This window comes from Lotus japonicus, chromosome 6, assembly GCF_012489685.1.
Source record: "Lotus japonicus ecotype B-129 chromosome 6, LjGifu_v1.2".
Lineage (NCBI taxonomy): Eukaryota > Viridiplantae > Streptophyta > Magnoliopsida > Fabales > Fabaceae > Lotus > Lotus japonicus.
Window position 1 is genome coordinate 22,305,320 of NC_080046.1, and position 25,465 is coordinate 22,330,784.

The 25,465-nt window shown below is 40.3% G+C and overlaps 4 protein-coding genes across 4 annotated transcripts; 2 read left to right on the top strand and 2 right to left on the bottom strand.

Annotated features, from left to right (window-relative positions):
• Positions 1-11,546: 11,546 nt before the first annotated feature.
• LOC130723185 (U-box domain-containing protein 45-like) lies at positions 11,547-15,869 on the bottom strand. The gene is made up of 6 exons (XM_057574144.1): positions 15,595-15,869; positions 15,132-15,229; positions 14,691-14,876; positions 14,417-14,524; positions 13,054-14,213; positions 11,547-12,484 (listed from the first exon to the last, which is right to left on the bottom strand). Exons 2-6 carry the CDS (start codon positions 15,189-15,191, stop codon positions 11,692-11,694), a joined length of 2,307 nt encoding a protein of 768 aa, XP_057430127.1. The 5' UTR covers positions 15,192-15,229; positions 15,595-15,869; the 3' UTR covers positions 11,547-11,691.
• A 2,577-nt stretch (positions 15,870-18,446) lies between these two features.
• On the top strand, positions 18,447-21,560 carry LOC130725105 (65-kDa microtubule-associated protein 8-like). Its single transcript, XM_057576359.1, is given in 13 exon segments — positions 18,447-18,732; positions 18,734-18,813; positions 18,815-18,854; positions 18,952-19,164; positions 19,485-19,534; positions 19,536-19,638; positions 19,715-19,804; positions 19,806-19,879; positions 19,983-20,130; positions 20,229-20,286; positions 20,373-20,476; positions 21,190-21,270; positions 21,432-21,560. Coding segments are annotated over 13 exon segments (1,371 nt in total). The 5' UTR covers positions 18,447-18,531.
• A 276-nt stretch (positions 21,561-21,836) lies between these two features.
• On the bottom strand, positions 21,837-22,432 carry LOC130724537 (DNA polymerase II subunit B3-1). Its single transcript, XM_057575783.1, has one exon. It carries the CDS (start codon positions 22,347-22,349, stop codon positions 21,945-21,947), a length of 405 nt encoding a protein of 134 aa, XP_057431766.1. The 5' UTR covers positions 22,350-22,432; the 3' UTR covers positions 21,837-21,944.
• Positions 22,433-22,569: 137 nt separating this feature from the next.
• LOC130725106 (protein MAINTENANCE OF MERISTEMS-like) lies at positions 22,570-25,212 on the top strand. Its single transcript, XM_057576360.1, has 4 exons — positions 22,570-22,741; positions 23,274-24,254; positions 24,340-25,100; positions 25,189-25,212. Exons 2-4 carry the CDS (start codon positions 23,279-23,281, stop codon positions 25,210-25,212), a joined length of 1,761 nt encoding a protein of 586 aa, XP_057432343.1. The 5' UTR covers positions 22,570-22,741; positions 23,274-23,278.
• The last annotated feature ends 253 nt before the right edge of the window (positions 25,213-25,465 follow it).

Genomic DNA, 25,465 nt, shown 5'->3' on the forward strand with positions numbered 1-25,465 from the left:
ATTCAAGTCACTGCTTGATTCTGAGCTTAGCTCCCCTGAATCTAATACTTGATGAAAACGTTAGTAAAGTCTAGATTCTGAGCTAAAAAATATAAGAGTTCAGAGTGAGAAGCTTATGACATAGATGAAAAACGAATAATCAGAGCGAATAAGTGATCAGAGTCATGGACAAGGTATCAGAGTCTTGGGTATCAGAGTCAACTTAGAATCACTTCAGAAGAAGTGAAATGTATTCCTTGTATTTGCCCAGTGACACATCTATGGTCATGAAGGTGGAACTCTTAAATTCTCCAAAAGAAAAATAAATCACACTAACCACATCTTACACATCAAAAACTGGGTTTACTCCCCCTTTTTGTCATAAGCAAAAAGCTTGGGGTGTGAAAAACTTAGCTTGAAGTACAAGGTACTCCCCCTTAGAGAAGGTCTAAGTTTAAAGAAAATGAAAACGATGTAAGAATCAGAGTTAGGCGAAAATAAATAGAAGAGTTAATGCAAGGGATGAACGTTTACCACCGGTCAAGTGAGTAAATAGAAGGGTCAGTTACCAAGAACTTAACCTCGAGAAACTGTAATAGCATTAACTTTCAGAGAGAAAGTGAAGCCTATAAAAAGCGTTGGAGAGAAAGGTAAGCTTCACACCTCGAATAATTTTCAGTAAGAAAAAAATGGCATCATACAACGTAGCACTAGAAGAGCTGAGGAAGAAGGCCTTTGAAGAGGACTTGTTCCTGAACATCAGGCATCCAGAGGGTGCAACTACCATCGCGGAGCTGACACGGACACTGCTGGAAGAGGACCTGCGTCCAGAGTTGGAGAGAGACCTGAAGGAATTTCTTGCCTTCGTGGAGGAGGTGCAAGAACTCAGCCGGCTTGAACTCAAGCTGCTGGAAGAAAAAGAAATCTTGGAAAAGAAGCTCAGGACTTCAGAAGAGATTCTGGAGAAAGATGAGCTAAAGGTCAGACTCAACAACATCCAGCATGTACTGGAGCGTCTGGAGAAGGATAGGACAATGAATAAAAAAGACTTTGCAAACATATGTGACAGAAGTATATAGATATATATGCATATATAATCACAAACGAACAAAAGAGAATAAATAAATAAAAAGAAACAGAGTTTAACAAAAGGAAAACAAAGTTAACGAAAAAGAAGAAAAAGAAGAGATCCTAAAAACTAAGGTTTGTCAGTGCGTCTCAGAAGTTCCATCATCATTTGCTTCATCTCAATCAGCATGGATTCATGAGTGTCAAGACGTTGTTCCATGATGTCGAGTCTGGATGAGCTTGTCTGAGTAGAACTGGAAGGAACATTCTGAGCAGCTTGAGGATCTGGAATGGAAGCAGAAGCAGCAGGAGTAAACACAACTGGTGCAAGTCGCTCTGCCTCAGCCTCAGCTTCAAGACGCTCTGCCTCAAGTCTGGCTTGTTCAGCCTGAGCTGCTGCTTGACGTGCAGCTTCTTCTGCTTGTTCTTTCTTTCTCTTGGCTTCTTCAATAGCTTCAAGAAGCTTATTTCTCTGTTCTAGTTCATGAAGAGCCACCCTACTAGCAAGCCTTTGCTTTGCAGCCTCAATGCTCTGACTGCCCTCTGCATGCAGGAGCTGCATCATAATCGGAACTTGAGCCACTAGCCAAGTGCTCAGATTGTTCCACTCATCAGCCACATTGTCAGCATTCTCACTGAGATCAGTCTGACCGTGCACATTGCGGAGCCTCAAAGAGGCTGCATGATAGAAGATATTGATGCACTCAGAGAGAGATGTGGGTTGAAGGTGAGTATAGGGAATTATGGAGAGGTTGGGTTCAGGAGAGGCTGGGTGATTGCTGCTATGGGCTTCAGAGGCACCTTGTGGAGAACCAATTTTAATCATGGGAGCATTGGGTTCAGAGGTTCCAAGGTGAGGGTCTGAAGTTTCAACCAGAGGGTGAGGTGTTCTAACCGAGGATTGGTTAGACACTGATTGTTCAGGTTCAGGGTCTGGTTGAATGGGCTCTTGTTGGTCAGGGACAGGGTGAGCTTGTTGAACTAAGGGGTCTGCCTCTTGGATAGGATGGGCCAAGATAGGTTCATCTGGGTCAACTAGACGTTCAGGTCTAGGGCCAGGATATCTCCTAGGGCTTGGACAGGTAAGGTAATACTCTTCCAAGGCAGATACTTTTTCTTTTCTAACCTCCATGAATTTTCTAATTGATTCAGAGGTATTGGAGGGAGGAGAGTCAATAACATTGGTTGGGAAGGATACAGGTGTGAAGGCTGTTGAAGAGTCTGTATCAGTGGTTCTAGCAGCAGGACGTGCTGATGCTCTGAGAGCAGAGTGATCAGACGTTCTGGGTTGTGGTTCTGTTTGGTTGGGCTCTAGTTGATCTTGGACGATTGGTTCAGAAGATAATGGGTCGTACGGAATGGTAAGGAGAGATGTTGGTTCTTCTGACCTAGAGGTTGGGTTCTGAAGCAAATTCCAGAGAGGTGCTTCAGTAGGAGAAGATTGAAAGAAGGAAGATCTTGGGGAATGTGGTGGAGAAGTGGTTTGTTCGGCTGGCTGGGATTCAGGAATAGGAGTGAGGAGATTTGAGGAGTGTTGAAGCAAGGCAGAAATAGGGAGTGCATCAAATAAATTCAAATCATCATCAGAAGCAAGTGCAGGCTTACTTGAATGTGCTGATGATCGAGTCACTCTGGCAGGAGGTTCAGTCCTTCTGACCACTGCAGCAGCTAGTTCCACCCGAGTAGGCTTCACCACGATTCGGACCTTCTTCTGCTTCTTCTTTGGAGGACCATCCTCACTATCATCAGCATCATCAGGCTTTCTCTTTGTCTTCTTGACCAGAGGGACATCAGATTCCTCAGAAGATTCGTCCAGAACCATCTTCCTCTGAGCTTTCTTCTTGGGAGGAGAAGGAAACTCTGGAGCTGGTGGTAGTCTGCTGACGAAATCATCAAGGTCAATTTCGAATCCTTGAGCCCTTAGATCTTCAACATAGCATCTGATGGCGTCAGGATTGTCTGCTTGGGTCTACAGAGGGTAGTCATTCAGAGGCATTCTTCTTCCTCTGATCTCAGAAGATGTGTCTTCATGAGCAGGAGCAATCTTCTTCTGGACCAAACCCATCTTCTTCAGAGAATTTGCAGTGAAGACATCACTGACAATGGTGCTCAAATCCTCTGTGCAACCAGCATTGATCAAATCTTGCACCAAGTTGCTTTCAATGAGAAAGTCTGAGAGTAGCCTCCCAAAAGGGATGTATTTGATTGCAGACTTGATGGAGGCGGTGGTGCGGGACTTCCGGATGCATTCCTTCAAGTAGGAGAACAGGAAGTAGGGAAGGCAGATCTTCTCCTGATTTTGGATGAAGAACAACATCGCCTTCTAGTTGAAGTTGATGTAGTCTGGGGAACTGCCCTTCGGTCTCTGGTTTATGCAGTTGAGCAGGATCTTGTGCCAGATCCTGAGTTTGGGGTGAAGATCCATCACCTTGTAACTCGTCTTGCCCGGTTTGAAGGTGGTGTACAGAGCCTGATTGACTATGTCCTTGGTGCTGGGTTTCAGCTTCGATTCCGCAGTTGGAACCGATACCCATAAGCAGTTTCTGCACCTAACAGATTCACGAATGACTTCTCCGTGATGATGATCTTCCTGCCAAGAATGTGAGAGACCACTTGAGTATCATCGCAGTCTGCGTGCTTCCAGAATTCCTTTACCAGTTTCTCATACTCCGGTCCTCGAAGTCGGTTGAAGTAATTTCCCCAACCTTGAGCTTGGACTTCAGGACGAAGATCAAACCCATTTGCAGCCAAGTTGTCGAGGTTGAATCTCCATTCTGCCAGGACTTGGAGTTCCTCAGGAGGATAAACACAGTGAATGGCACAGCCCCGTTCTGCAATTGGAACACTCTGTTCTTGAGCTTGAACTTGTTCTTGAGTTGGATTCTCAGAGCCCCTTTGACCCGTTGCTAGACCAACTACCATGTGAGGGAACTGAGGTGCATCTGCAGTAGATCTTCTGGTTTGTCTCACCATTTTGAAGAGGTTGAAGGTTTGAGGTAGAAGATGAAGGTTGAAAGATGAAGAGAGATCGAGAGAGAATTCGAGAAAAAGGCGGTTTTGAAAAGCAGAGAGAGCTAGAGTGAAAACCGGAAGTGAAAGAGAACGTGTGTGTATAGTGGGTTTTATCAAATAACCGTTGTTGATTCAAAAAGCACTTTAAGATCAACGGCTGAAAATTAAAGATAGATAGTAACAGTAAAATACACAATCACACACAGGAGATAAGCATATCTACACGCAATCATAACAGACTGTCACACGGGCACAAGGAACTATGCATCAGAAATTCTGACGCACGTGTTATTGTCTCAGCTTCAGAGTCAGTACCAGTGGGCACACACACTCTGATTGAGTTACCTACTGGACTAGACATCTTCTGATCAAGAAGTATCATAGTCAGAGGTTCTGATCCATCTTCACTCTGGACAAAAGTCCATGTTTAGATTTTTCAGAATAAAATTAAATCTATCCTCTGCTAAGGGCTTTGTAAAGATATCTGCCCATTGATGGTCAGTATCAACAAACTTTAGAAGAAGTACGCCCTTCTGTACATAATCTCTAATAAAGTGATACTTTACCTCAATGTGCTTTCCCCTTGAATGTAAGATAGGATTCTTACTCAATGAGATTGCAGCAGTGTTATCACAATAGATTGGGATATTGCTCTCAAGGATCTGATAATCCTCCAGCTGATGTTTCATCCAGAGCATCTGAGTGCTGCATATTGCTGCTGAGATATATTCTGCCTCTGCAGTTGATAGTGCAATGGTTGATTGCCTCTTGCTTGCCCATGAGACTAGATTGCTTCCCAGAAATTGACAATTTCCGGAAGTACTTTTTCTCTCTGTTCTATCTCCAGCATAATCAGCATCACAATAACCTGAAAGCTTATACTCTGATGTTTTCTTATACATCAAGCCAAGGTTAGTGGTGCCTTTCAGATACCTTAGGATCCTCTTAACAGCAGTTAAGTGGGTTTCCCTTGGATCTGATTGGAATCGAGCACATAAATGAACACTAAATAATATGTCTGGCCTAGATGCAGTTAAGTATAGAAGTGAACCTATCATGCCACGATAGAGCTTCTGACATACTTTACCACTTTTATCTTCTTTCTCCAGAATGCATGTAGGATGCATTGGAGTCTTGGCTACTGTAGATTCCAGCATATTGAACTTCTTCAGAAGTTCTTTAGTGTACTTGCTCTGATGGATATATGTTCCTTCTGGTGTTTGATCAACTTGTATTCCCAGAAAGTACTTTAATTCTCCCATCATACTCATCTCAAATTCAGCCTGCATCATCTCAGAAAATTCTTTACATAGAGATTGATTAGCAGAACCAAATATAATATCATCAACATAAATTTGCACAATTAGGATATCATCTTTATAAGTCTTGCAAAAAAGAGTTGTATCTACTATACCCCTTACAAACTTATTCTCCAGAATGAATGAGCTAAGTCTCTCATACCATGCTCTGGGAGCTTGCTTCAGACCGTAGAGTGATTTCTTCAATTTGAACACATGGTCTGGTTTCTTTTCATCTTCAAAACCTGGGGGTTGATGAACATAGACTTCCTCTGAGATATAACCGTTTAGGAAGGCACTCTTTACGTCCATCTGATGTAGAACTATGTTGTGATTTACTGAGAAGGAAATCAACAGTCTGATTGCTTCCAGTCTTGCTACTGGAGCAAATGTTTCAGTGTAGTCTATTCCTTCCTGCTGGCTGTAGCCTTGAGCAACTAGCCTTGCCTTATTTCTGACTACATTTCCTTTCTCATTCAGCTTGTTTCTGAATACCCATTTCGTTCCAATAACATGGACACTCTCAGGCTTCTTCACTAAGCTCCAAACATCGTTCTTGGAAAATTGATTCAATTCTTCTTCCATGGCCAGAATCCAATCCTTGTCCTGAAGAGCTTCATCTATAGACTTGGGTTCAATTAAGGACACCAATCCTTTCAGACTCAGCAAGGTCTCTTCAGAGGGTCTGAAGGCAGATCTGGTTCTGACTGGTTCGTCTTTGTTGCCTAGAATCAATTCCTTAGGGTGAGCTGCAGTGATTCTGCTCTTCTTCAGAGTTTGTGAGTTAGAGGGACCAGCTTCTTCCTCTGGTTCATCTTCCTCTGGCTCAACTTCCTCTGGAGCTTTGCCTTTTTCAGAAACATTAATGCTTAAATCTGCAAACTTTTCAACTAGCTTTGACTGGTCAGAGTCAAGCTTATCATCAAATCTAACATGAATAGATTCTTCAATAGTCTTAGCATCAGTATTATAAAATCTAAAACCTTTAGATCTATCAGAATAACCAAGTAATAGACACTTAGAAGACTTAGCATCAAATTTATACAATCTATCCTTAGTATTGAGAACATAACAAACACAGCCAAAAGGATGAAAATAAGAAATGTTGGGTTTTATGTTCTTCCACAATTCATAAGGAGTCTTATTCAGAATTGGTCTCACAGAGATTCTATTCTGAATGTAACATGCTGTATTTACTGCCTCTGCCCAAAAATGCTTAGTCATGCCAGTTTCTTGGAGCATGGTTCTAGCCATCTCCTGAAGAGTTCTGTTCTTCCTTTCAACAACACCATTTTGTTGAGGAGTTCTGGGACAAGAGAAATCATGTGCAATTCCATAGGAATCAAACAGACTCTCAAACTTGTCATTCTCAAACTCTCCACCATGGTCACTTCTGACACGCACAATCCTACAAGCCTTCTCGTTTTGCACTTGAGCAATGAAGGTAGAGAACACAGCATGAGACTCATCCTTGCGGGTTAGAAACTTTACCCATGTCCAGCGGCTATAGTCATCAACGATAACCATCCCATATCTCTTGCCACCTATAGACTCAGTTTTCAATGGTCCAAAAAGGTCGATATGCAGAAGTTCCAACGGCCTTGAGGTTGAGACAACATTCTTTGCCTTGAAAGGGACTTTTGTGAATTTGCCTTTCTGACATGCTTCACAAAGAGCGTCTGAAGCGAACTTCAGATTGGGTAAGCCCCTGACAAGGTTTAGCTTGCTCAGCTGAGAAATCTTTCTCATACTGACATGCCCTAACCGTCTATGCCATACCCACTGCTCTTCATTAACAGACAGAAGGCACTTCACATTCTGAGCCTCCAACTCAGATAGTCTGATCTTATAGATGTTGTTCTTCCTCTTCCTGTTAAATAGAACAGAGCCATCGATCTGACTTACAGCCCGGCAGGACTTTTGATTGAATATAACATCATAACCCTTGTCAGCTAATTGACTTATAGACAATAAGTTATGTGTTAAGCCGTCTACCAATAAAACATTATCAATGCATGGGCTACTATCTACACAAATAGTACCAGTACCAACAATTTTACCCTTTTCATTTCCTCCGAAGCCAACTTCGCCTCCAGGCTTAAGTTTCAGCTCTCGGAACATACGCTTTTCTCCCGTCATGTGACGCGAGCATCCACTGTCCAGATACCATGATTGGTGTTTCAGTGGAGCTATCAAGGATATCTGCAACATAGATAATCTTGTCCTTAGGTACCCACTTTCTGGGTCCTCTTTTGTTAGTTACCCCAGAGGTTCTGATCACCTTGGGTGTCTCAACATAATATTTTAAAGGAATTTTTGCATGATATTTAGTCATAGAGAAAGATCCCTTTTTAAGAGGATGTTTAACAACTTTAGCAGGTACAGGATCAGGCAATATGGTACCAGAGGGAACAAAGCATTCATACAAGGATTTAGCTTTAGACACAGAAGGCTCATTTCTAATTGGTTTAGAATAGCCAATGCCATGCATTCCATTTCTGCTTACGCCATAGATCATTGAAGCCATTAAGCTTCTATCCACGCTTTTAGCTAGGAATCTTTGAAAAGACTTTTCATACTTAGATTCATTTCTACAATCAGAGGCATCACAGGCAACAATTTCTTCTAACTTAGCAATCTGGTTCTTAAGCACAGAGTTAGAATTTACCAAAGCATGATTTTCATTTTTCAAATCAGAAATAATTTTCTCATGTTCAGAAGGAGTCTTGGAGACAGCAGATAAGTTCTTTTTCAACTTTTTATGCTTAGACAATAAAGAGTTATACTTATCCATGATATCAGACAAAGCATGTTTCAGTTCAGAGGTAGAGAAAGAAGCAAATACCTCATTTTCATCGTCTGAGTTAGGATCTCCTTCTGATTCTGAGTCAGAGTCAACAGCTTCCTTTGACTCTGCTCCTTTGTCTTTGACAATGGCCATGAGTCCTTGGACTTCACCATCAGAGTCAACATCCTCTGACTCTGATTCATCGAATGTCACCATCAGACTCTTCTTGGTCTTGAAGTGCTTCTTTGGCTTCTTGTCTTTCTTCAACTTTGGACAATCACTTTTGTAGTGCCCAGATTCTTTGCACTCAAAACATGTGACTTCCTTGATTGAAGACTTCTTCTGGCCTGAGGACTCATACTTGCCTTTTGCCTTTCCAGAGCCTTTGAACTTGCTCTGCCTGTGCTTCCAGATGCGGTTGAGTCTCTTGGAGATCAGAGTCAGCTCATCTTCATCAGAATCTTCTGATGCTTCTTCAGATTCTTCTTCTTCAGCTTGAAGAGCCTTTGACTTCTCAACCGTAGCCTTTTCAGATTTGGATTTCAAGGCTATGGACTTTTTCCTCAGATCTTGCATCTCTAAGCGCTTCAGCTCATGGCATTTCAAAATGCTGATGAGTTCTTCTAAACTCATATTCTCAACGTCTCTCGTGAGCTCTATTGAAGTCACCAAAGGCATCCAACTTTCAGGAAGACACCTGATGACTCTTATGACATGATCTTTTGTTGTGTAGCTCTTGTTGAGAGGTCGTATGCCAGCTACAAGCAATTGAAATCTGGAGAACATTTCTTCAATGGATTCATTTGGCTCCATGATGAAGGATTCATACTTTTGGATCAAAGACAATGCCTTTGATTCTTTGACCTTCTTGTTTCCTTCATGAGACATCTTCAGAGATTCAAAAATGCCTTTAGCAAACTCACGATCTGTAATCTTCTGGTACTCTTCATAGGAAATAGCACTTAGAAGAATTGCTCTTGCTTTGTGATGTTGTGAGTACAGCTTCTTTTGATCTGCAGTCATCTCTGACCTTGGGATCTTCTTGCCATCTGCATCAACTGGACGCTCGTAGCCATCCACAATAATATCCCAGAGATCTGCATCGAAACCAGAAAGAAACTTTCCAGTCTATCTTTCCAATATTCGAACCTTTGACCGTCGAACATAGGAGGCTTTGCATTGTAACCATCTCTTTGAGTTTCACTGGTGGTGGCAGCCATTGTTTTTCACACCGGCCCGGATCACTGAACACTGTTAGGTGTGGTAATCAGAACTTGCGCTCTGATACCAATTGAAGGTATGAAAAACGGTAGAAAGGGGGGGGTTTGAATAACGTTTTCAGTACAAAACTTCCACCTTAAAGATTTTGACAAATCTTTCGAGAACTTAAGTGCTAAAGATAAGAGATAGAGAAGCACACAAGGATTTTATCCTGGTTCACTTGATAAATCACTCAAGCTACTCCAGTCCACCCGTTAAGGTGATTTCTTCCTTCTTAGAATGAAGGCAATCCACTAATCAGGTAAGAGTTACAACTGCACTTGAAACCTACAAGTGACTAACAATTACACTGACTTAGCTCACACTAAGATTCACTCTCTTAGTCTTCTCTAGGATCCGATCAACCTTGATCTCCTAAAGGAACTAAACAAACTGTTTATCAAAGAAATGTTTACAAGAGATTTGCTTCTAAAAAGCTAATAGTAAACTCAATGAATTTCAGATGAAAGAAAGCTTAGAATTTTTGAATATGTCTTGCGTATGTGAATGTTTCTTCTCACCGCTTCTTTCAATCTTCAGCCTCTATATATACTCCAAGGATTAGGGTTGAGCGTTGCATGGGAAATGCTACCGTTGGAGGGCAGTTCTGGAAAATCCAGCTTCTGCTGTGGCTGAGAACGTTAGGTAGGTCGTCAGGAAGGTACACTTGCTTTTGTACTTGGATAGCGACTTGACCTTTTAACCTAGGAGACTTCTGATCAGGAGAATACTTCATATTGGAACTTGTGAAGCCGGTTGATCAGAGTCAGAGGGAAAGCACAGATCCTCTGACCATTGTATCTTCTGATTCTGAACTCAGAGGGAAGAACATGGCCTTCAGAGTTTCTTGCTTCTGGACTTCAGAGTTTCCACTATTCAGCTTCTGGATCTTCAGAGTCTTCTACACCATCAGAACATCTGAACCTTCAGTGTTTCTTGGTTATCAGAACTTCTGGATCTTCAGAGCTTCTAGCGACTGAGTCCACATCAGAGTTTGTATAGCTTCAGAACTTCTGAAGCTTTTCCACTGTTCATACTGAACAAGGTGAATGCGAAAGCGTTGCTTGGGTTACCCTTTATACACAGTGCTTCTGATTTGTGTGAGATTGAGTTGAGGTCAGAGCCTGTAAATAGCACACTCAGAAAAACACGTTAGAGTACCACAATTGTTCATATCAAAAGATTAACTTGTAATCATCAAAACATAGAGTTGTACTACTCGATCAAAACTTGATCTTACAATGATTGCTTTTGGCTCTACTTCAACCTCGATGTTGTTTTTGGCTCTACTTTAATTAATGTGCTTCAGGCTACCTGTACTTCAACCTCTGCACCTGGGCTCGATTTGTTGTTGGAAGGATTTGCAGATCTGGTGGGACCGTTGAAACAAGGTTTGATGGAGTCGAAGCGGAGATGGTTGCGACAAGGTTTGATGGAGGCAAATGGGTGAGGGTAAGGGTCACAGAAGGGAGGGTGGGAGGGAGGGGGTTGTTGTTATGGTGGTTAGTTGGTGGTTTGATTTCTGACAATTTCCTTCCCATTTCTTGTAGGTTTTTTCTCCTTTAGTTCTGCAGCAGTTATAGCTAATAGCATCATCAAGAATATACTTGCATCAGTGTGAGTCAAGTTTATGATCTGAACGAAACATAGATTTTCTTAGTTTGGTGTTCTTAGATTTATGGGATTGAGTTTCTGAAATTGTGACTAACAGGTTTCTTGTTTCTGGGTTTGATGATGATTTTGAAGATATTCATGTGGATGAACAAGATTGAAGAAGGGTGAAGGGGATGATGATAAGGATGAAGATGATTAAGAAATTTGGTTTCTTAGTAATTTTTAAACTCTATCTATTATTTTTTAATAATTTAATTTGATTATTTTTTATATATGTCGAAATTTCTAATTAATTAAAAATGACACATGGCGTACCACATCAGCAATCCCCTGCCACTAAACTCCTTCGCGGAAGCTCTACCCTTCGGTGATGACCAAAACCAAACTCTACAATCGTGGGGATAGGCACCAAACTATTTTTTCTAAAGAGGGGTCAAACTTGAATTCCCTTAGAAACACGGGCTAATTTGATAATTAACCCCTTACCAAAACTACAGCTAACAACTTAAAGTGATTATATGGCTGGCTTCCAAGAAGTGATTCCAAACATGCTATAATTACATATGCTGTACATTTCTGTTTCGCTATTGAAACCAAAAAGTAACCATCACCCCGGGAACAGGAGAGAAGGATAAAAGCAGGGCCAGAACAAAGTTGAGAATCAAGCAAAAATTAACACTGGTAGACAGAATAGCTCTTGCTTTTCCAGAGAAAGCTAAAAGCTTTCCCCACCCTTCTTCTAGACATTGACTTACATAGAGGTTTCTCTTCAGGAGGAGGCATGGACAAATCACTAGTTTCAGGTTTGCATTGATGTGCCGCCTTAGCAGGTGAATGGTCTCGTTGTCGCTGCTCTCTGAAGAGCATCAAGAGCTTCTGAGCTTTTTCTCTCCCTCTTGACGTCCCATTCACTGATATCGAGACCAGCGCAGGTATAACTCCTTCTTGAAGGACCATCTCACAACATTTCTCATTCCTGTTACACAAAATTAGGAGACAATAAACAGCTTGCTCCTGCTCTAGGAGTTCACCAGTATCCAGTATCGAAGCCAGTGCGCCTATGAGTCCCGGAGTACACATAATTTCTTCTCTTCCAACTTGAGAAACAGCCAAGTTTATCAAAACAGCAATGCACTTTTCTGTCCACATGGAGTCATCCTGGCCTACAAGAAGGGACTGTAGACCATTCATGATGCCTGATGAAAGGAGGTATGAAATATTAGAGGACACAGTAGAAAGATTATAGAGTGCATGGAGGGAATCTAGCTTGCACTGGACTTCAGTATTGGATTGAAGAATATGGATTAGGAATTGGACAGCCTGACTCGTTCCGACTATTTGCTTGGCTTCTTCATGGCAAGTAAGATTCAGATACAGGGCGGCTGCACAACCGTATGAGTGAGGTTTCAAAATCATTTCCTCCAACAATGATAGGATTCCCACAGATATCATGATTTCCTTATTTCTTTTGAAAAGAAAAAGAACAAGCTTATGTTAATGATTTGCATAATAGAAAATAATGAAAGAAATAACGAAAAAAGTAGTCATTATACAAATTCAGCTAGTATTTATTAATGGAATATTAATTCTACTATTTCATCAACAAACTTCAGCCCCGTTGGTCATTGGGACATCCTAACTAAAGGTTGTAATTCAATGTGTCAGTATCAGTTTTCAACATCCACTGGTGCAATAAGCACATCTACTCTATCTTTCTCTCCTCCTGCAAGTACTTTTTCCTTTGGGAAATATCACAACAGATGCTTATATAAACCTTAAAATCAATTTTCGCAAGTTATTTTACGACCAGTTTACATGAATTTGCGGGAACTATGCCATTGTTTCTGTAAGAGCTTGAGAATGGCAAACGAAAGAACCAGATCATTGTAATAATGAAGATATTTTTTTATCATGGTGTTGGATAAATATTAAATACAATGTTCTTAATTTTCCAGTAACATGAGTTTTTCAATTTGTGAAGATATTGAAAGCAGTTCTACATTACTGTTCCAATCTAGATCTGTTAATACACACCTGTTGTTATTCACAGCCAGGTTGAACAGAGCCATAGCTCCACTTTCCTGAGCCATCGAACACCCTTCACGCACAGCTGATAGCAAAAACTGCATAAGTGCTTCAACAAATCCATTAGCCCCCATAAAAATCCTGGCTTCTTCATCATCCCGCAGCAACAGCCTTAACTGTTCTACCACTTTACACTTCCTCTTCCAATTATTCCCTTCAGTCAATACTTTCAGAAAACTAAAATACTGCTCATATTCTTCCTCTTGTGCAGACAAACTTTCGGTTGCATCTCCCTCAGTTTGCACTGAGACACCGCTATCTTCTAGAGGAACAACTTTGACACACTTCATTTTGCAAGAGTTGACACTGTTTACAGATCTTGTATTCATGGACTCAGAATCCGATAATGCCAATCTCCAGTAGTTAAAATCAAGAGATTCCGGAGGACCTTCAGGAATAGGAACTCCATTCTGTTCACACCAACTTGCCACAAGGCCCTTAACACAGTAATTAGGAGTCAAATAAAGATGTGAAAGTTTCTGCCGAGTCTTTGGACAGGTGTTGTGCCCATCACTGAACCACTTTTCTATACAAACCCTTTCATATGTTTGCCCAGAAGCAATTATGACAGGATCACTCATAAGCTGCAGAGATATTGGACACCTTAACTCTTCGGGGGGAAGGAGCATCTGCCCAGATTTCCTATTATTAGGCTTTAAATTAAAGGAATTAAGTTTTGAAAGCTGTCTGTCAAAGGCCTGACAAGGACCCCCATTAGCACCGTACTCGAGAGATTTCTGAACAGTAGGAGAACAAGGTTGGGAACCCTGAGAATCATTATCATCAGAAAACTCACTTCTAAATAACTTGGAGTATTTCCTCATAAGGTGTAAAAGATATGCAATAATTGACTCCTTCCGCTTGTCATCCTCAGCCCGAGCCCTTTCTATGAGTTTTTTGAGAGCTCTTCTTTCAGAAAGAGCCACTCTTGAAGAGGTGATTCCAAGTCTTGTAGCAGAAAGATGAAAACATTCAAGTTCACTACTCTCATTTGAGTTGTTAAACTTTCTCTCCTGTTGAAGCAATGCAATTAAATCATCCCCAACAAGCTTCTCCAATGGGTCAAGTGCAAATTCCAAACCAGTAAGTTCATTCACAATTTCATCAATCTGAACAAATACCAATCGCAGGAAAAAATTAAAAATCAAACTCTCAAATCTCAATATGTAAGTACATTTGAATACAAGAATCATTGTTAAGAAAACTGCAACCAATCCCATGACTGAAAAAGACCATGAACCCAGAATCAAAGAAAAGGTAAAATCAAACATGGAAAAGAGAATTATACAGGCATATTGTTGAAATTTATTACCTGACACCCAATAGATTGAGGAACAATATCTTCCACCTGTTTAAGACTATCTTCAAGAGCACACTTAGCCTTCTCAAATTTCAGAAGTACAGAATCCCCAGTTATAGCCTGCATCGTAAGTGAAGTTATATGTAAGATACTCTATAAAACAGATTAGATAGCCTTATAAACCACCAAAAATAAGAAAATTAAATCCACCTTACATACAGGGAGACAAAATCAGAAAATATACGTAAAACCAAAATACAAGCAAAAGCAGCAATGTTATTAATACCAAGTAAAGTTTGCTAGACTCTGAGCAGTGCTGAAGAACATTCTTTCCCTTCTCCAACGCTACATGCAATGAACATAATGCCTGGATTCCGGATTTGCTCCTCGGCCTAGCTGCTTCTAAAGTAGGAAATATTGACAATATTTTGCAATATATTGCAGAAAGACGCCTGCACATTTCTACATGTAGCTGCATGTGAAAACATGTAGATTACATTGATTCAGAGAATTCACTGCCACAAGTTTTAAAAAAGCAACACAAAAGCTAAACAAGTAATATAAAAGTGATTAAGACTCCTTATGCTTAATAGCACCTTAGCATAAGGACTTCGCGTTTTCTAACTACATTGTTTTCGATTACACAATGTTTGTTTCTTTACTATGTACTATAAAACATGAGAATTGAAAAACATGTCTAGCAGATACAATACATGATGATACATACCTTGGCATCACTTGCTGCAAAAAGGGTTTCTTCAACCTCAGCAACATCCATCATTCGCATCCACTGTCAATAGTACTTTAGGTGCTAAATGGCATCAACTGTGTCAATTATTAATGAGAAATCTCATGTTAAGGTTTTAACGAGACACATTCTTAAAGTATGGTCACCAATGAGGGAGTGTTATATTTGTCGGTGATGACTGGGTTTGATCTCGAACGATACTTCCCACTTCATGAGAGGGTTGTTCTCATGTAATTTTCTCATTCAATAATATAAAAAAAATTAAATAAAAAGTGGTAACATTCATTCTATTTAATTTTTTATGTAACAAAAACAAAGATATAAAACATTATTCCATTTCCATACAAGGTAATTGAAAATGAAAATGCATTTGTATGAATGAATGAAGGAAGGGAGATTGAAATGAGAATTAGGGTTTGGAAGGAAGGAAGGATGAACGTACCTGAAGAAGAAGAGAAGAGAGAAGGAACGCAATGATAGATTTGGCAGCATAGAAATGGAGCATGAGGTTTGTTTTGGTAACCGAACGAACAGCGAAATGTTGGGAGGAAGCGCACGAGGACAGAGGGGAATGGATGCGAATGGGAAATGGGAAATGGGAAATGGGAGGGAGAAGAGATGCTGTTAAATTAATTAAAATTATTTAATTAATGTGAGACTATACTATAGTACTATAGACTAGAGTAACTGAAACTGACAAATTAAGAATCAAAATTAATTAATTCATATCTTCCTGCTTCACCGGCCGACACTTGCCGACCCCCTCGTTTGTCGCCTAGCAGACCTGTCATAAATCAAACCCACTCACAACAAATTTGTCCTTTTTCATTTCTTCATTTTAAAACCTACGTGATGTCTTTCAAAATAAAAAAAATAAAAAAAAAAAAAACCTCTGCGATGAACTAACTAACTGGATCTAAAAAAAAATTGTCTAAATGACTTATAAGAAAATTTGGGTTAGATAATTCATCATTCAATTACTTTGAACTTAAGTGAATTAGAATTTCTATATTTTATTTATTAATTTATTTATAAAAAATCTTATTAATCCATTGAGTTTAGGGTTAGTAATCTACATGGGTCATTTAGACAAACAAAAAAATAAACTAACACTGAAAAATAGATGACACATTTACATATTGTTTGATTCGAGGGGAGGGGAGAGATTTTTTAAAACATCATGTTTGGTTCAACTTTTAGAAGGGGAGGGTAGGAGAGGGGAGGGGTTTGGAGGGGATGAGACTAAAACCCCTCCTAACTCATTTTTTTGTCACCTCCAAAAGTGGGGGAATTGGAGGGGGAATAAAATAGTGGACAAAAATGCCCTTATAAATCATTTGAAATCATAATGTGGTGTCCACTTTTGCATCAGTTCCTCTAACTGCCCATTTCATCTTCTCTATTTTTTTCTTGGATCTGTAACATGCGTTCTCATAATCTCATCGATTTGAAAGCAGAAATAGGGACCGGAATCAACAAAACAAGGTTGAGAAGCTAAGCAAGTTTAGAACTTTAGATGTTGTTGCTGCTGAAAATTTTGTTCTGGATTTTGGAGGCATAACATTCATGCAATACCAAGTTCCATAAAGAAAGGTCAAGAACATGGAAAGCTTGTGTTTTTCATTCTGGATCCGCGGCATGTTTGTCCTAATTGTAATAGCTTGAAGATAAGAAAGTCTAAGCACTAGGTTTCAAGCCCTTTCTTCTTTGTATCTCCCTCTTGTGATACAGAGTTCTTCACCATAGAAGGAGAAAGAAAAGGAGGAGGATGAAGAAGAACAAGAAGTAACCGAAAATAGGCCATGAACCATAAAATTGGGCGAAATAAACTCAAATCGGCCGAAAAAACTAAAATCAATCCTAAACCCGACCTGAACACTAAAATCAATTTTAGGTTTTTCGGTCGATTTTATGGTTTAAGTCGGGTTTTGGCTCGATTTTTCGGTTTCGGGCCGATTTTAGGTTTTTATGCCGATTTTAAGTTTCAGGACAAGTTTAAGGTCATTTTTAAGGTTTATGCCCGATTTTATGGTTTAGGTCAGGTTAAGGGTCGATTCAAGTGTGTTTGCCGATTTTAGGTTTTTCAGTCAATTTTAGATTTTCGACCGATTTTAAGTTTCAAGTCAGGTTTAGAGTCAATTTTAGGGTTTGGGCCGATTTTAGGGTTCAAGTCGGGTTTAAGGTCGATTTTAGGGTTTTCGGCTGATATTAGGTTTTTCAGTTGATTTAGGGTTTAAGTCAATTTTAGGTTTTTTAGTCAACTTTAGGTTTTTCAGTCGATTTTATGGTTCAGGTCGGGTTTAGGTCAATATTATGGTTCAACTCATATTTTTTGGTTTAGACACGAGCGAGTGAGAGACGGGGGATTCTCATAATTCCATCAAATTTGAGTGATTCCAATTACCTTATATTCCATTGATTAAAATACCTAATTTAAATGACAGTAATTTGGGAATTTCACATATTAAATACCCAAACAAGGTATTTTTATATGAAGGGTTTTAAATAGCCTCTAAAATTACATTCCGACCAAATATTCCTCCATCCAAACATAACCTTAGATTTAATGTGTGATGATGAAGGAGGTGAAGATGTTGCGGATGAAGACCGTGTGAAGATATTGAGATTAGGGTTTTTATTTTATTAACCAAAACTAATTTTTTATCTGATTTTATTGTTGTTTTATTTATTTAATGAGGTGGCATCATAGTGGCATAAATGAGAGCCACATAGGTGTGGTGGTCCGGTTCAATCCATGGAGGTTGCGATGCCTAGGGTTCAGATCCGAGAAGAATACGAACTTGGTCTGAGAGGGAACATTTTCAACAAGTACTGAAACAGATCTGAGAGGAAGAGGAACTAAGACTTATATGTTGATAATAAAGAGAAAGAATGGATTTTTTTGATGAAGATGATTTATGGTTGGGGATGGTGAGATGGGGATGAAGCAAATGAGATAAAGATGATGAAGAAACAATTAGATTTGTGTTTTCGAAAAAAAAAATCAGCTGAGAGTATTCTAACACTAAATTAGTGAATCCCTTAAACCGTTTATTAAGACCTTCTAGTTAAACCTCTTTTAGTAAAAAAGAGGGGTCCAAAATTGATCCTTAAAAAAAGGAGTACATTAGGCGGACCCAACTATTCCATCATCTTCACTTAACAACTTTAACTTTAGGAACAGTTTATTCATCACAAAAATTATTAAAATTAGATAAAATTTATGTTATCAACAACTTGTCATTATTCAAAATCGAGAGAATTTCTCATGTCATGTGATAATATTGAGAAAGGTATAGCTGATATGCGGAGCTAAGCTTTTACCAAGCAATATAACATTGCAGAGTATCTTAGTACTTAAATTTGACTTCAGTGATAAATGTGTATGTTTCAACAAGACATCATGTATCTGTGTTATGTAGACTCTAAACTGATGACAGCAATAACTGAACAGCCGGGAAAAAGGGCGGGTACACTAAAAGAGCAGCTAGATTCAATGACTCCAGCACTCCAAGAGATGCGCTTGAGGAAAGAAGAGAGGTTAAACCAATTCAGAGCTGTGCAAGCCTGCAAGGGCAAATTCAACAATTTCTGCAGAAATCGTAGATAACTCAGACAATGCACACTCCATTATTGTAGTAATAGATGAGAATGATCTTTCGCGAGTATCAGAATGGGTTGCAAAGGCTCCACGATGAGAAGGTACCTAGAAGCACCTAATGTTTTTTTAATCTATACCCTCACCGTCGTCAAGGGTAAGTATTTTCTTCAAACTTAAGATTTTAATTTACTTGTGAAGAATGAAAGACTCCAGAAAGTGGAGAAATATATATACAAAATGCACAGGTTGTCTACAACATTGGGAACAGATTCCTCTGCGATTATCACTCAAGTTCACCCAATCTTGAATGATTTGTGTGGAATAACAAAAAATATAAGTGACTCTAGCCAGGATAAACTCCATGTCGCGGTGGAGTCCCTTTATGAAGAAAAGCAAAATCAACTGAACAAAGTGAAACATTACTATTATTGTAGGTGAAAATGTCTTTTACCTAATTCTGATAACAATGACAGCTATTTTCTTCTTAGAAAAATGACATTCTGGATACAAAATTGTAAAACATTTTCATTACATAAAAGTGGCTCTTGGCCCACACGAAGTAGTGTCAATATGTGTCAAAGACAACTATTTACGTATTATGAGAGTACTAACCTGTAATGAGGCTTTTCTGAAATACATGCTTCAGGTCCTTAAGCTGGCTGCAGATACTGTGCATTCATTGATAGGATTTCCATTTTACAAAGACTTTATATCATTGATATGATTTGCAGCTTCACCATTTAGGCAAAGCACTGATAAATCTGTGGAATATTACGGACACACTACAGCAAATGGAAATCTGTTTCCCATGTAATAAAGTTTTTCTCAGTTTCCTCCGCAGAAGTATCAGACCCAGGAAGTCTTGCTCTAGAAATAGTCCAGCAGGTAGGTATCTAACTTAATTGATCTGCTAAATATCAGAAAACCCTCAGATGTTAATCAATCCTCATCTTTTTACAAGACTGAATCCGAAGTAAAGAGGCTGGATCAACTAAAAGCAAGCAAGATGAAGGAGCTATTCCAAAAGAAGAAACAGGAACTGGAGTTAATATGAAAAAAAATCACACATGGAGGTTCCTTTACTGACAGAAATGAACAATATAATCAGACTCATAGATTCAGGTGAATCTAACTACTGAGGGCTATCAAAAAATTAATAGCTCTACTCACTTTGAAATTAAACCACCCTTTATTAACTTACACGTACCAAAGAGGGAGGGGGGCGGGGGGGTTGACCATTGCAATCTAATCATGAGCATGGAGGAACAAATATCAAGAGCAAATGAAGAGGCTTCGAGCATGAAGGCAATAATGGAGAAAGTGGAAAAGTGGATGTTAGCACAAGATGAGGAGCAATGGCTAGAAGAATATGGCAGGGTTTGAATTTACTTCGGAATCAATCTTCTTCAATAAGATTATAGAGTTAGAGTGATTGTATCCAGTGCTATATATTTAACAATCCGCTATGCTATCAGGATAATAACCAATACTCAGTCATTAGAGGAGTACACAAAAATTTGAGACGAGCTGAACGATTCGTACAATGGCCTGCAGAATGCCAGGTATATTTAATGAGATCAAAACAATGAACTTCGCACTAACTGGCAGCAAAAACACATGTGCTTACATACAATGGTTTCTATTTCCAGCTTTGGTAGATTTGCTAATAAAATTGACTAGCAGTTGGGAAGAAGAAATTAATAAGGTTTTCTTTTATGATCAGGTAAGATATCTTACACTCTGCAACACTTTGAATTTGATATTCTTCACATATTAGACAACATGTACTTAAAAAGTGGATAAGTAAGAATTGAATTTATTCTCAACAGGGTACAAGTTAGAAGATTGTAAAAATTCAGAGAAGGTCCAGCATATTAAGAATGACCAAATAAGTATTATGAGAAGATTCCCCCCTCTATAAGATATTTCTTGATGTAATAATTCCTAGATCACCCTGTTAACTGTCTCAGATACTGGTGATTCCACACACTGTAGTCTTCAAAGCAAAGAAAGATATATTTACAAAGCAAGCTTACTGGTAATTAACTGATATCGCATATGAAAGAAGAGAAAACTTGTAGACACCATTCCCTGAATGGCTTACATTCACCAAAAGTAATCATATCCCATTCAATATTGAAATTACATATCTAGCATATTAATCATATGTAAGAACATAACAGCACATAAAAAACCAGATACAAATTCAGGAGCTCTTTTCATGCAAAATCCGTTAATCAAGTAATGCCAAAACCTTATGTACATAATTTTTCGTGAAACATAGAAACACCATGCTAAATCTCAGAAGATAGCAAACACCTTAACAAAGCAAACCATATTATATTTATACAATTTTATGTTACATCAAATAGTTTAACAGCACAGTACTATAGTTTATTAAATTGATAAGCGAAAGCTAAAATCATATGTGCATAGGTACCTCTTAAGGAAATATTGGAAGAATATAATGTACTGAGGCGAGAAAAGGAGTAAGATAAGAAAAGACTGCAGCAGCATGTTAGTATTTCTCAGTACAATGGTAGCTTCATACACTACTTCAAAGCAAATATTTATTTCTGGCTCACATTATGTTGTTCATGAAAAGATTCTTGCAATATGATCTTTTATACTACACGATAACCATATTCTCGTATCTTGGTATGAAGTCATGGGAAAAGAAGAGGATTCAGAACCAAGGAGTTGTTCAGAGAGATAATATCTACACGATAAAACCAGGCTCGAGCCGTAGACAATTAGACATGATAGGAACACACTTTATTAGAGAGGGAGTTAGTGAGTATAAATAAGTGTTAGAGTCATTTGGGAGCATCTTTTGGTATGTTTTGGGTTAGAGAGAAGTGATTCTCTCTTAGGTTTCGAAGGGAGTTCGGTATCCCTTTCCATTGTATCTCTCCCTAGTTCCCAATTGGGAATTAGGGTTTACTATCAATAAAATCAGGTGAACCTGCATTTACTTCTCATACAAAAGAAGAGGCATCTTCTATGGTATCCACACATTCTGGACCATTTTCTCCTTAAATTTCTACATCAATAACATAGATTTAGACTGAAAAAAAGAGAAATTGCATAAAACTAAATTGATGCAGTGATATAAAGCAAACATGTTACAGTGACAAATTAGAATTGTTGCAAGTACTAACACAAATCAATCTAACCTAAGGCTCACTTATTCAAGCATCTGATTTTCGAAAGAAATGATCGATGCGGCGAGTACTACCAACACCGGCTGCCGCGGCCGTATCGGGCTTATCCGCAGTGGGCTTATCAGGCTTGTGAGCAGGCAATGGCATTGGAAGCGAATCAAGAAGAAAATCAGAGGTTGGGCGATGCCTCTTAACAGCGATTCTTAAGTGCTCGAGGTTGACCGTCTTGCGTTTCTTGTCGATGGCGATCTTGGCAGAGTTTTCAGCAAGAAATTCGAGGAATAGCTGGGTGGAGAGGGACACCAGGAACAACGCTTCTGAACTCACTCTCTGTACCTCTTTGTCCACAGTCATTATCTTCTTCACCCTAACTCTCGGTAATTCGGGTGATCGTGCCTTCTCTTCCTCCGCTGAGCCTGAATCCATTGCCATTTCTCTTTCTCTTTACTTCATTTCTTCTCACTCTTCTCATTTAAGGTTAGGTTTCCAATCGGCGGGAACGGGAGTTGGGTTTGGGCCCCCCCTATGGGGCTCCCCGCCCCACTTAAAGTGGGGAAATTACTGGAACGCCCCCCTTTAATAGAATACGGAAGACACATTTCCGTATTGAATACGGAAGTTTAATATCCGTATTATATTAGTATGTAAACCGGCAAGGGTTTATTCAAACCCATTTCAAACCCATTTCCGTATTTTGCCAAGCTCTTCTCCCCTCTTCAACCTTCGATCTCTGTCGCTCCCCTTGCTTGAACCGTGTACTTGAAAGGTTCCATCATCTCCATCAAAGCTCTTCACAACCCCATTCTCAGAATTGAAACCTAGAGGTAAGGATTTTTGGATTTTCCCTATTTAACTTGAAATTATGTTAATCATTGAACCCTAGGGTAGTCGATTGTTGCTTGTGTAGAGGTATTGTTGGCTGAAATGTCTTGAATGTGGTTTGGGTTTAGGGCCGATAGCTCATTGTCGTTAATGGCGTTTCTGGGTAAATACGGATCACAGGTTTCCGTATTGAATATGGAAAATGGTTTTCCGTATTCAGTATGGAACATGGTTTTCCGTATTGAATACGGAAAAACGTTTTCCGTATTCATCTCAGAACCAAACCCAACACTTATAATTGATTCTGGGTTCAGAATCAATTATAGAAGGTTTCCAAAGCATTTGTGAGTAGTTTCTAGATGCCATAATTGATTATTAGGAAAATAAAAGTTGATCCAAGCATGCATAATCCACAGAAGATCCGATTATCATCTATGTACTTATAAAATTCTAGGAATTTTCCATTTGCTTGCATCATGTTTCTGTCTATGGCTGAAATGGTATATATAGTGAATGTTTGCTCTGAATATATAGTGAGAATGAAGAACAGAAAGAGGTCTCATGCTTCTAGTGAGGATGTCGGGGCTACTGAGGATAGACACCGGCGGTTACATGCTTCTAGCCGGCGCGGCGATCATGCTGCAACCTCTCAGGCGGTGGAGGCTTCAGCTCCAGTTGTTTCTCCGCCGTCTCCCATGATTGAGGTTCCTCTGGTTGATTATCCGCCGTCTCCCACGGTTGAGATACCTACAGTTGTTTCTCCGCCCTCTCCCATGGTTGAGTCATCAGGCGAGGAGTCCTCAGGCGAGGAGTCTTCCGGCGAGGAGTCATCAGGCGAGGCCTCATCCGGCATGGGAGGATCTGACGAGGATAGTATTCCTCCGCCTATTGTTGATGCTGATGTCCTGCCGCCAGAGCAGGGGGAGCAGGGGGCACAGGGTGGCGAGGAGGACCTGATCCAGAGGTTGCCGCCGTTTCCGGGGGGGCCTGTTGAGCTATCGCTCCTCACCCATTATGCTGATCACAAGGCTCCCTGGGCGTGGCATGCACTCCTACGCACAGACGAGCGGTATGTGGACCGTCGACAGTTGAAGGTGGCCACAGCTGGGGGGAAGGTTTGGAACCTTGCTTGTGATGGTGATTCAGACAGTCACAGGCGGGTTCGAGAGTTGATTGAGCAGACGGGTCTTCATCAGCTACCATATTGCAGCTACCCGGTGACAGATGCAGGCCTTATTTTGGCCCTTGTGGAGCGATGGCATGAGGAGACTAGTAGCTTCCACATGCCGTTCGGGGAGATGACTATCACCTTGGACGACGTGTCGGCTCTTCTCCATCTCCCCATGGGGTCGAGGTTCTATACGCCTGGGAGGGGGGAGAGGGACGAGTGTGCAGCGCTCTGTGCTCAGTTGATGGGAGGATCTGTTGGTATTTATGAGGCTGAGTTTGATACGAATAGGTCCCAGACTATTCGCTTTGGGGTCTTGCAGACCCGGTATGAGGCTGCGTTGGCGGGTATGTCTTAATTATTATTGTATTGTCTTTGTATCTATTATTATTGTATTGTTATAAACTATTAACTGAATTCACTTCATTGTAGAGCACCGATATGAGGACGCTGCACGGATTTGGCTGGTGAACCAGCTAGGCGCCACGCTCTTTGCTAGCAAGAGCGGAGGCTACCATACGACCGTCTACTGGATAGGGATGTTGGAGGATCTTGGTCGAGTGTGCGAGTACGCGTGGGGCGCGATTGCGCTCGCTACGCTATACGACCAGCTTAGTCGAGCGTCCAGGAGGGGGACGGCCCAGATGGGAAGTTTTACCTCGCTCCTGCTAGGATGGGTCTACGAGTACCTTTCTGACCGCGTCATTATCCGTAGGGCGGATCCGGAGTACTCGCAGGACCAGCCTAGGGCGCGGCGGTGGGCTATGTCCCGGGTCGGGCATGCAGGCCTTGATGAGAGGCGAGTCATGCTCGATGAGCTGACGGTGGATGACGTTATATGGACCCCATTTGAGGACCATCGGGCTCATCGACCACGGGATCCGAGGGCCATGTATTCTGGCTACATCCGGTCGCCATTTGGCCGTGTTGTTCGACGGCATCTACCAGAGAGGGTTCTGCGCCAGTTTGGCTTCATACAGGATGTCCCTCGACACCCCTCTGAGATCCAGACGTCTGGGTCCCTTGCTGAGACCGCAGATGCTGCCTTTGCTGAGTTTGCGCCGCACCTCCGCCCTCAGGGGATCCCCGCTACATATCCGGGAGAGGCTGTGGAGGATTACATGAGGTGGTACAGCGCTGTGTCCCATCGGTTCATCATCCCTGATGATAGGAGGGAGGAGTTCAGTGCAGTGGTAAGTTTGAATTTTATTTTCCATTCAATTGTGATTTTTTGTTCATGATATTTTATTTGTATCTAATGTATCTACATTATTTTTGCAGACTGTTATGCGTCGGGCCGAGTGATTGACTATATATTTGTATATTTTTTTTGTATTTTTATATTATGACATGTGACTCTTTGTATTAGGACTCTCTTTATATTAATCATGCTTTCTATTTTCACTCATTATATGCCGACTCTTGTATTGAAAAAAACCCGTATAACTACACCGTAAATAATCAAAGGCAGGATAAGTAACATAAATAATTCATGGCAAACAGTTTAAAGGGTATACGAAATTATTCAGAAGCAACACGAAAACAAAATTAATCCTCA